This window comes from Carassius auratus, unplaced genomic scaffold, assembly GCF_003368295.1.
Source record: "Carassius auratus strain Wakin unplaced genomic scaffold, ASM336829v1 scaf_tig00024265, whole genome shotgun sequence".
NCBI classification, from domain to species: Eukaryota; Metazoa; Chordata; class Actinopteri; order Cypriniformes; family Cyprinidae; genus Carassius; species Carassius auratus.
In genome coordinates, this window is record NW_020525332.1 from 1 (window position 1) to 12,036 (window position 12,036).

The 12,036-nt window shown below is 37.2% G+C and overlaps 1 protein-coding gene across 1 annotated transcript; it reads left to right on the forward strand.

Annotated features, from left to right (window-relative positions):
* The first annotated feature begins 2,077 nt into the window (after positions 1–2,077).
* Positions 2,078–4,701, forward strand: LOC113078122 (mRNA decay activator protein ZFP36L1-like). Its single transcript, XM_026250433.1, has 2 exons — positions 2,078–2,213; positions 2,763–4,701. The coding sequence occupies exons 1-2, from the start codon at positions 2,160–2,162 to the stop codon at positions 3,762–3,764; spliced, it is 1,056 nt and encodes a 351-aa protein (XP_026106218.1). The 5' UTR covers positions 2,078–2,159; the 3' UTR covers positions 3,765–4,701.
* The last annotated feature ends 7,335 nt before the right edge of the window (positions 4,702–12,036 follow it).

Sequence of the window (12,036 nt, forward strand, 5' to 3'; positions counted from 1 at the left end):
TGAAAAATACAGCTTCGATCACAGAAATAAATTATATTTTACTATATATTCCCATAGAGAACACTTATTTTAAATCGTAAAAATATTTAGAATTTTACTGAATTTATTGTATTTTAATCAAATAAATGAGGCATTATGAACACAAGACCTTCTCTTCAATTTTTTTTTTTTTTTTTTTTTTTTTTTTTAATCCAAACTTTTGAATGGTAGTCTATCAGTTTATACATCTATCTGTATTCATATATGCATGATCTCCATGCTGACCCAAGAAAAAACACATCACCCATCACAGGTCTCCAGAGGCCTTTATGTTGTGTATTAAGTCTCTTTTCCCAACACCCAAGCCCCATCATTGTGCAATCTCCTCGATCTTCTCTTTTATAACTTTTGACTTGAGTCTCAAAAGAAGTTATTCAGGCTGCTGAGCCACAATACCTGCAATTAAATCAGTTTGAGTTTAAAATAAAAAACACAAGAGATTGTGTTGCATTAGTGTCTGGTGTCTATAACAGTCCATGCCATCATTGTCACACTGCTTTTATGTACAAAGACAATAGGCCTCTCCTGCTTTAATCTGGCTTTCTTGCACTCTGTCGCAAACAAATAAAACAGTTGTGCTTCTCCCTGCCCAAATTTAACTTCTCCAGTCTTTATCAGACACAAAAGAACAAGTGCTCTCAGGGATAGCGGGCTGTTTGCATTGCGCTATCATTCTCATAGCTGGATTGTATGAGGTGTTGACGCTCCACTCTGTGATAAGACTTCATTGTGTGTTAAAGGGACAGTGGTGTTTTGCTCATTTTTGAAGTGTCTTGTTTCACAGCTGAGCTGATGTGGTGAGAACCGCTGTTGGTTTCTTACATGCTCCAGTGTAAATGTAAGAATGATGAAGAAGGTAAAGCCACCTGAACATGTCTAACTAAGCACACAATACTAGACTGGACAGCTAAATGTTTACTGTCTTTGTCCTCTCAATGAAAGTTTCTGGGGACTGATGCAGCAATGGACCCCAGTGACTTTCAAAATAAAAACTAAATCATCTTCTGATGCCAGGATCAGATTTATAATCTGCTTCAAATAAACCAAAAGAAATCCAACGGATTCAAGTATGCTGTACAACTAAACCTTGCTACTGTAAACCACTGACTCAAAATCGGTGATAATGGACCGTTATGTACAGATCTGTTTAATGCATCTGAACGCTCTTGAATCTCTGTAATTGATTACGATACTGCCCCGTTTCCGTTCCTCTCGGGGGTTTCCCAGGGACTCGGGATCCTGTTGAGGGTGATTTGGGCTTCATTGCTCCATCAAGTGTGCTGAGGTTTCTCACAATGACATAATTAGGGAAGTGAAAATGGCCTCAGGTTAGGAGTAATTTACAGATGAATACCACCAACAGAGGAGAGAAAACTGCATTGAATAATATTCATCGTATTTACAAGATTTACCATTGTATGAGGTAAACTATTTGCACAAATGTTGAAGTTTTGTGAGGGCTGGGTTCATTCAAGACTGATAAAGCATGTTCTTCTCTAAACTATATCTGATACCAATGGTTATATAAGTCGAAAAAGTAAATATAACTTGCTAATCTTATTTTTGTATCAGTAAAACACCAGTATAGTTGTTATTAATATTTGTTATTTGTTTTAGTTTTTATATATTTTTGTAATTTTGTAGTGCTTTGGTCATCTTTATTCATCTTTTTATATTGATACAGATCATTATTTCATTCATTTTAGCTCATCAACCCTAAATGAAACTGGGAAACGCTGAAGCAAAAATAAGTTTGTTTTACTGTAAACCTTTAAAAAATACACACACAGACTTGGACTTAGCCCTTTAAATAGAGCTATTTTAGAAATAGACTTTCTTAATTTAGCTATTAGAGTTCATCTGAGATGATCCAAGTTGTATTAAAGTTTGTGCTTGTTCTCTGTGAAACCCTAGACGGGACACGAGCAAACTTTCCTCACTCTTGAAGGGGTGTGACACAGGCACTAGACACGCCTCCTGTGTTAAGGTGGGCGGGGCTAGAAGTTTCTGCTTATAGGGTGAGATTGCAACAGTTGTCACAGAAGCAGAGCTTGATCAGTTGTTGAGCAGTCAACACATCCTTCACAGCACATAAAGAATCACAGCCAGGCATCGTGAAAATGCCTTCAAATTTCCTCACGCCCTTCCTGGAGTTGGATGATGAATTCTGCAAGGTAAGAATATGAGTTCATGCTCATGCATTTAAACAAGAATCAAATCAATGTTAAGGAACAGCTCACTAGAAACATTTTCAATATTGATTCAATAATCAGGCAATAGTGTTCAGATCTTTTTGTGAATTTCTTTAAATGTTATTTTTTTGTACATGCAGTGTATGCCAATGGAGTCCAAATAAACTGTAGTTTTGGATCCCACTTGTGTGTGAACTATACTCTTAAAAGTAAAGGCTTCAGAAGTTTGTTCTTTTTAACAGTGATGCCGTAGAATAACCATTTTAACGGTTTAACCATTTTTATGGTTTAACCATTCAATGGACAGTTCCTAAAAGAACCATTTAAATAACATTAAAAAAAAAAAAAAAAAAAAAAACCTAAAGAACATGTTCTGCATTTCCACGGTTCCACAGAGGTTCAACGAAGCCAATAAAGAACCTTTATTTTTTAAGAGTGTATTTGTTTTTCACATGCATGGTTGCTTTCTTGCTTCATTGAAACTTGCACACCACACATTATACTGAGGTCTCTCTCTTTCTCCGTTCCCAGAGTTTCCGAGGTATTGATCTGACCGAAGCCACGCAGAAGCAGCGTGTGGTGGGCTTCCAGCGCAGACACTCCCTGTGCCCCGTGACGCTTCCCAACTCTAAATTCAACAGTAATGACACCAGCCCCTGGCCTCTGCCGGCCATCACCCAGCTCTGGAGCCACGAGAAGCAGCCGCAGCTGCCGCGCTCCTCCCTGAGCCAGATCCCCTTCAGAGTCGACCGGTCTGTGAGCATGATCGAGAGTCATGTGGCCAGCGAGAGCCTGACGTCCAGCCCTCTTCCTCCACCGCCGGGTCTCAGCATCAGCAACAGCTCCTTGACCTGCCCGAAGGCACTCGGCATGACCTCTACAGCGCCGATGTCCACCCGCTACAAGACCGAGCTCTGCCGCACCTACGAGGAAAGCGGCACCTGCAAATATGGCGCCAAGTGCCAGTTCGCTCACGGGATGTTGGAGCTGAGAGACCTCAACAGACACCCGAAGTACAAGACCGAGCCGTGCCGCACCTTTCACACCATCGGCTTCTGCCCCTACGGCGCTCGGTGTCACTTCATACACAACGCAGACGAGCAGAACGGGCTTCCAGAGAACACCAAGAGCATCCGAGCGCGACCGCAGCTCCGCCAGAGCGTCAGCTTCAGCGGCTTCTCCTCACAAACCCTCGGCGGTTTCCACGACGTGCTGGCCTTCTCCAGATCTTCTTCTGTGTCTCCGCCGCCGTCCACCGGGAGTCCCGACCTGCTGTCCCCTCTGGGGACTTTGAAGCACAGCCATCCTTTCTCAGATCTGGGTTGCAGAGGAAGCTTCTACACCATCAGCGACTCTGAGAGCGAGCCGAACCTGGCGTGTGCGCTCCAGGGCCTGCAGCGGAGCGCGTCCACAGACTCTCTCTCCGATCAGGACGACTACACCAGCTCCAGCAGTCTGAGCGGCTGCGACTCTCCTGGCATCGAGGGCCGGCGACTGCCCATCTTCAGCCGCCTGTCCGTCTCAGACGACTAGAAACCATTACCTGTGCATATTGCATGCTCACCCAAACAGTCGTTTCTCTGCAGATGTGATGAACGTGATGTATACTGTTGTATACCAGTCTGCAGCTGCAGAGGGAACTTCACTTCAGGTTTATGTGTTTGGGGAATTGTTCTGCGGTGATTTGTCTGTAGGATGAACCTTCCCAAGCCGTCCATCTGTAGTCTAACCAAAGCTGAGCAACTTAGAGTATATACATCTAGTGTAACGTCTAACCCGCTCCATGAACATACTGTAGCCTTTAGTTAAGGCATGTTTATTGCTTTAAAACCCTATTTATTGCTTTTGTTTTAATATGCATTGGTTGTTTTCATTTTATACGCATTTCGAAGAAGGAACAATGTAGATAAGGCTTTTTTTGTTTGTTTCTTTGAGCCCGTTTGTCTGCTTTGCACGAGCTATATCTCTCAGCTTTAATTACTGAAGCCCAGCTGCACAGAGTCTCAAAGTCGGCATCTCAGGACCCTTTTAAAGTGCTATCGACACACACTCCACGTTCTTTGTAAGTAATATCAGTCAGAGATATCCACGAGGAAGAGTCAGAGATGTTCATATGCAAGCCATCGTGAATGTGAAAGTGACAATGTACCAGAAAGAAGTCAAGTTACGCCACGGCCTTTCTCTTCTGCACTCGAAGAGTCGAAACTTGTCATTTGCGAATAACAACATGAACTGTAGGTTGTGTATTATTGTGGTGGTTGCCTTGTGACAAGACACGCTTTTGCCTTTTGTTAACTTAAAACGTATTTATTTTGTTTCTCGAAGTGGGAAACCAGTGTATTGTGTTGTGCTTTCGTTTCATCTTTGTTTATATCTAATTTAAATGAACTGTTTACATTCCATGGGATGGCAATGCCCATTATCATTATAATATATTGTGTGAAAATAAAGTTTGAGGGGGACAAAAAAAGATCCTTTGCCTCATTCCTTTGCTTCTCTTACTGAATGTCACAAGTAGTTGCATGTGATTTAATTTTAAACACCACACAAACACGGTTGAATGCTACTCTTTCCATCTGCCTTCTAGAAAGAAAGAAAAATGCACACTTGACAGCTCTTTTAATTATTCAAGCTGAAAACACACACAACGGACAAGTGAACAGATGAAGGCTTTTGTGTGTTGCTTTGCTCATTGTTCCAGCAACTAAGAAACATCCCAGTGTCACACACGGTCATGGACAATAGCCAAAGGCCTCGCTGCCTTTTATTAAGGCAAGGCTGGGCAGTAAATGAAATGCAGGGGCATTTCTCACATCAGGGCTCCTTTGTGAGGCTACTCTCCTTTTCTTAACAACATCTGTATGCTAATGCAGTGGCAGAAGGGTGAAGTGATTTGCAAGTCAGGTCTTCGAGCAGCTTCCCAGACACTGATGTCTCCACACACACACGGCTGAGAAACCTGGGAAGGTGGGGATATTCGTCAAGACGCTTGAATCTGTGTATGCTCTTAGTTCAGATCACCACAGTCTGACAACCACTGCTGAAATCCCTCCATTTCATCACCAAAAAAAAAAAAAAAAAAAAAAAAAAACACTCTGGCGGTTGCTTTTAGTCCTTGTGTGTGTTTTTTTTTTTTTTTTTAAGGTGTAATATCCACTCATTGCAACTCATGCCACAGACTTAGTTTGGAGCTACTGCCACCTTGTGGTCAATATACAAAAAAAAAAAGGCTCGGAAATGCAAAAGGTTTGAAAGTAATTAAATTATTTTTAAACTCAGTTAAGGCAAGACATTACAGACTCTTTATCTCCATGCATTGGTCAGTTTAGGGATAATATGATTTCATAATTTGTCATTTTTCAGACTTGTGGAAATTAAAGATCCGAGATACACATTTAAGTCTATTCGCTCTGTAGATTTCAATCACAATACACACATCTAAAGGTTATTTTGTTTTTCTAAATCAGTTCATATATATAATGGAGAGGTTTGTTCAGATTAACATATTATTTCTCCCCAAAAAAACATGGTTTATCTATTTATTTATGTATTTGGCTGCTGAAGGAGTTATCTTTTTTTTTTTTTTTTTTTTTTTTTTTTTTTATTATTATTATTATTATTATTATTTTGGAGTGATAAAAATTCTATAAAAAAAATAGAGATCCAAAATCCTCTCTGCAAAAACCTTTATTATTATTATTATTATTATTATTATTATTATTATTATTATTATTATTATTTAATATATGTCAACAAAATTAAATAAGACTTTTGATCTAGAAATGTTTGTGAATAAATGCATATTTGCGTATTTATTTTAATTATACAATGCATATTTAAAGAAAATGTGTAATATAAAACAACTGTCTTAATGTACTGTGATTAATCGACTGGAGTAAAAATTTTAGCGTATTCACCGGTTGGTCATTTAAAATTTTTAATTGAATTTAATTAACAAATTACTGTTTTTCAAAGCAAAAGAAGGTCTATTAAACAAATAATAATAATAATAACAATAACAATAATAATAATAATAATAATAATAATAATAATAATAATAATAATAACGTCTCCGCAGTACTTGGGACACCTTACATCATTCAAATGATGCAGTTCTGGTTTCCGGCCACACGAGGTCAGCAGATTTTCACTGGTTTAACAAGCTGCTGGCTGCTGGCTGATGACAGTTTCCCGCCAGATTAGATCTGTCTTCCTCTGGGGCTCAGTCATTAAGAAGATTTCAGTGCCCTCACTAAAAGTTTAAAACGAATATATCCATTTAAATCGGAGCAGTTCGTTAATTTCACTGATACTCCACTGGGAGCTACTAAAGGACTCTCAATTCAACATGCATTAAGTAAAATATGTATGTTAATGCATATGGTGTATGGGTGTTGTGCATTTCATTAGCATAATGCTTTTCATAAAATGTTTTCAAAGCAGCTTTATCCAAAAGTGTTCCTGCCAAAATCAGCTGTGATGGAAAATAAAACCACTGAGAGTGAGGGGAGCATTTCCAGCTCTGTCACCGGAAGCATGACTGAATAAATATTACATTATTTGATGCAGTGAGACAATGTCTAATCCATAAAGATAATGATTACGGCTGGATAATGACGTGCATAGTCTATCTTAAAAATAGGCTACTAACGAGTGTAAGACACAAAGACAAACATCCTTAAATGAGAACGCTGCACAATAGCGTGAGCAAGCCCTGTTTATTCACAAGAAACCCAAGTTTCTCCACTAACAATATAAGTCAGACTTTGTCTTCTGTTCACTCCAAAGCTGCATGTAAATCAGGACTCGAAAAGAGAAACCTCAATGAGCAGTAACGTTAACCATATTTCAATAGAAGTCTGTAGAAGTAGTAATGAACATATAAGGAACTTAACTTCCTGTGAGAATGAACGCAGACTGCAAATAACACGTCCCATCTGTTCAAGCTGTATCATAAACTGTACACTGAGTAGAGCTACACTGTAAATATCATTTCAAACAGCATAAAGCAGATATGAGGATTACAGCAATAACACAGCTATGAGAAAGTACACTCCCATCCTTTAATAAAGTGAGTTGTTGTTAATTCTCATTCCATGTCATATGTACTTCCTGCCTGAAGGCCTGTCTTACAGTATAATAACATTTATAAGATAGATGACATAAAAAGTCTAAGGATCACAGTGCACTCCCAAAAACTAATTAATTGTGATTTTAAAACAGAAGCTTCCAATCAGTTACTAACATTCACAAATGCAAAAAAAAAAAAAAAATTATTAAAAATTATTTTTTATTGGGTGCACTCAAGTTTGCAGAGGTATGAGGATCAGAGGATGTTAAATGAGGACTTATTGATCATGTTTACATGACTTATTTGATTTATTTTGATATAAATACGTATGTGTGAGCATTATTGGGAATCACATGTATAAGTGAAGATATGACTATCTGTCACATCAAGGCCATTATATGACTAACAAGAAGTGAAAACTATGCCACTAAGAGTCAGGTCGTAGTTGACTCTTAAGTGTTTTAATATAGTACATGCTCTGTTTTCAGTTATCCATCAAGTGCTGAAAAGCTTGTTTTTGTGACTACCTTACCTTCACATCTTTGCATGGTCGGATTAAAGGAAAGGGAGATGGATTTGTAAGTAATATGTAATTAATGTCAAATGTCCGTTTCTTAAAGGGATAGTTCAACCAAAAATTCTGTCATCATTTACTCCCCACTCATGTTGTCCAAAACCTGTATGAGTTTTTCTTCTGTTGAACACAAAATAAAATATTCTAAAGAAGGTTGCTAATCATACAGGAGACGGTGACCACTGACTTCCATGGTATTTATTTATTGCATATATATATATATATATATATATATATAGTAACTTCTCTTCACTATTAACTAACATTAAAAACACATTCATTTTGTATAAAATGAGAAGGGCTTAGTCTATAAAAAGAGTATTTGCCATCCTGTGCAGCTGGCTTGTCAGTATTGTGTTATAATATAATATTATACCACAATACTCCGGTTTATTTGTGTTCATATACATACAATTCCCACGATCCGCCAGGGCCATATAGTCCAATGGTGCGCACATTTGGAGAAACATTTTGCACTGATTTATGCGATCCGAAGAGCTCAAACAGCTAACAGAGCTAGCAATGTCTCTCCTCTTATTGATTTTTGATCTTATTGATACTATGACATCAGTGCGATATCATTAGTTTGTAAAGCTGTCAATCATCTGAACCACGTGACCTAAAGACTGTCCTTCTGCAATAACGCTGTCTGTGTCATTGATAAAATATATGAAAGCATCTTATCAGCCTTTTCTAAAACTTCTCCAAAGCCTCCCATGATATGGTCTTACAATTATAAAATGCATAATTTTAGAGATATCATCCTCTGATATGAAATGAAGCATGAGCACACTTGTAGCTACACTTTAGTTGTGGTTAGTGTGATGATATCCTACATTAAAAACATATGTTCTAGTGTCTTCTCTCCTCTGTGACAGTCAACTGAATAGCCATTTGAGGACCATTCCTGGGCTTTTGGGGAAACGCTGATCCACATTTTTCTGACATATTAAAGACCAAACAACTAACCGATTAATTTTGAAAATATTCAACAGATTAATCGACTATGAAAATAATCCCAAATCCCTAATCATTACGTACAAGTGCATTGCATTGGAACCCCTGGATATAAGCCTCCCTCTCTATCTCTCTTTAAAAAAAAATAGTTTTTTTTCTGTTTTGTCATTTAGTTAACTCTATAATTTCAGCCACATTATTCCTTCTTGGGTCTCTTTAACAAGAACTTAGAGTAATGTATGAATTGAATAGTGATTGTGTGACCTATATGAGGGAACAACAGTGAGACCCTTGGCTAATAGTTGTAGTACATTACAAAGCATTTGTGTCTTTTTATTATATAAATCAACCCCTAAAATTACTATAAAACCTACCACTGTAAGGATCCACCCACGGACACAAACTCGTCAGTTCTGAACTTACTCAGAGGATGCAGAGTGGTTATAATATCTTTAAGTGAGCTACACCCTGCATACTCATAACAAAAAGTTTATTTTCTCCTATAACCACGAGAGCTACACCGTGTTTAGTAAGCGACAGTCAGAAATCTGAAGCACCTAATGGTGTTCCCCATGGTTTAAAAAGTACAGTTTTTTACTTCAGAATTGTAATCAAGTAAACTTACAAATAATCTGTTTACATTTTACATGAATAAAGTACAAATACCCTAAAAAAGTAAAATTACTAGTATTTTACACCCCTGCAAACATCTCAAAACAGTAGGCTCATATTATAACAAAATTATGGCTTTACAAAACACATTAAAATAAAACAACAAACATGTTATTTTGTATTTGTATTTAACACTTTCACAACTGTGTGCTCATACATACAACCTTTCAAATGTTATGTTTATAAACATATGCTTCTGGAAACTGATCTTTTCTATCCCTAATCAGGGTTAATATTTAGCATTTTAGGCTCACATTGACTACAAAGTATGTGCTTTCTGCAAATGTGATTGTGCAAGTGTAACTGATTATTAGATTATTTTATCATTATTATTATTCATATCATATGTTTATTATGTGCAAAACAATCACACAACCTACATGTCTTGTAATACACTGCTCACAAACACTATTAGTTTGTTAATAATTGATGATAATAGCGCTCTGCTTTCATCCAAGTTTTCTTGGCTACAGTAGCGGCTTGTGACCAGGTAATCAGCTCACCAAAATAATACCAATCATATGATAGCCAGCTGGCTAAATTGGTCGGGTTTTTTTGAACGTGCTGTAAAGCAGGGACATTTCCGGGGACAACTCCAGTCGGGGACAGGACACCAAAAACCAGAACTGTACCGGAAATCAGGAATGTCTGGTCACCTTAGATCACAGACAAGAACAGACATGCACCAAATATTGACACAGAATATTTTCCTCACTCTGTATTAATGTGCAAACAGTATATTTACAACTTTAACAATTTTACTGTAGTTCTATTGTTTCTAATCGTCAATTGATGATGTCCTATCCTCTCCAGACCCAGATGTTGCCTCAGGTCATGATCCCAGCCGTGCTGATATTCAGAAAAACAGTATGAATATAATGTGACGTAGCTAGCCATGTTACTGATTTTATATAGTTAAATGAACAAGAATTTAATATAGATTAAACTTGCATTTTAGACACATTGTTGCCAGTTTGTCTGTTTTTGCTGCGCCAAAGAAATAGTTCCCGCCATGTAGTTAAACCGTGGCATTTTGTTTAATGACTTACTCACTTGTTCTTAATTAAACAAATCGTTTTAATGAGTGATTCAATGGCTCACTCATAAAGACATTCGTTTGTAGCCTAACCTGCAGACAGATATTTAAAAATGAAAAGGTCAAGGAAAAAAATAATATTTAAAGTTGCTGTTTATTATTGCTTACACAATTTGTTTTTTTTTACAACTTTTTAGGAACAGTCACTAAAGTAAACCGTATGTATATATATATATATATATTTTTTTTTTTTTTTTTTTTTTTTCAGTAAAAGTAATAGGGTAAATTCAGGCTAATTGGGACATGGGGTCTCTATTTATGGTTGCATAATAAGCATCAATAATTTTATTAAGACACTTAATCTAGCTCAAATCAGCAACTCTTTCAGTAAGTTTGGTGAAGACATGCATCACAGCCCTGGAGCCTTTGTCCACTAAGCTTCTGTACATTTTCTATCTTTGAAAATATTTGTGTGGCCATTGACCTGTGTAACACAGCCCAGCTCAGCCAACACATGAGCACATATAGCAGACACAGTGAAGCAGCGTTTCTCAACCCGGCAAGACCATTAAATAACTCTCAAAACTGAAAATAAAACTTATTATGGCATATGAAACTGTTTATAAACTTATGCAGGATATTTTGAGAGATGCATCAGCTCGAAACAGTGATGCTGGAGAGCTTCACGGATTATGTCGGAATGTTTTCGAGAGGTAGGTACTGCAAACTTTTCTTTGTTATCTTTTGTCTGGCATTTCCTTTTCATCCTAAATGTCCTGTTGTAGGATATTATTAGCTATAGCCAACTATAGCCTATTTTCTTTTATTTCATTCTTTTTTATTTTATTTGCTTATTGTTTTAACACCGATTCTTACATTAATAATACATTACAGAACATGTAATTTGACATTGAGAGCATAGGCCGTAATTTAGATATATTTTTGAGATGGAAAAATGCAGTTTTACAAATGCTAGAAACTTGGCTTTCTAAGGAAAGACTGCAATTAAAATAGCCAAATAGCACACCTAGGTTCCTAACTGAGTACGAAGAATTGACAGAGCAGCCATGAAGTCTTAGACAGTGTTCTAGGTTATTACATGCAGTGAAGTTTTTAGGTCTTATAATTAACACTTCGTTTTTTTTTTTTTTTTTTTTTTTTTTTCAGAATTTAGCAATAAGAAATTACTCGTCATCCAGATTTTGATATCGACTATGCATTCCATTAGTTTTTAAAATTGGTGTGTTTCACTGGGCCGCAATGAAATATAGAGCTGACTATCTTCAGCATAACAGTGAAAGCTGACACCATGTTTCCTGATGATATCTCCCAAGGATAACATATAAAGCGTGAAGAGTAGCGGCCCTAGTACTGAGCCTTGAGGTACTCCATACTGCACTTGTTATCGAAATGATACATCTTCATTCACTGCTACAAACTGATTACGGTCATATAAGTGCGATTTAAACCATGCTAATGCACTTCCACTGATGCC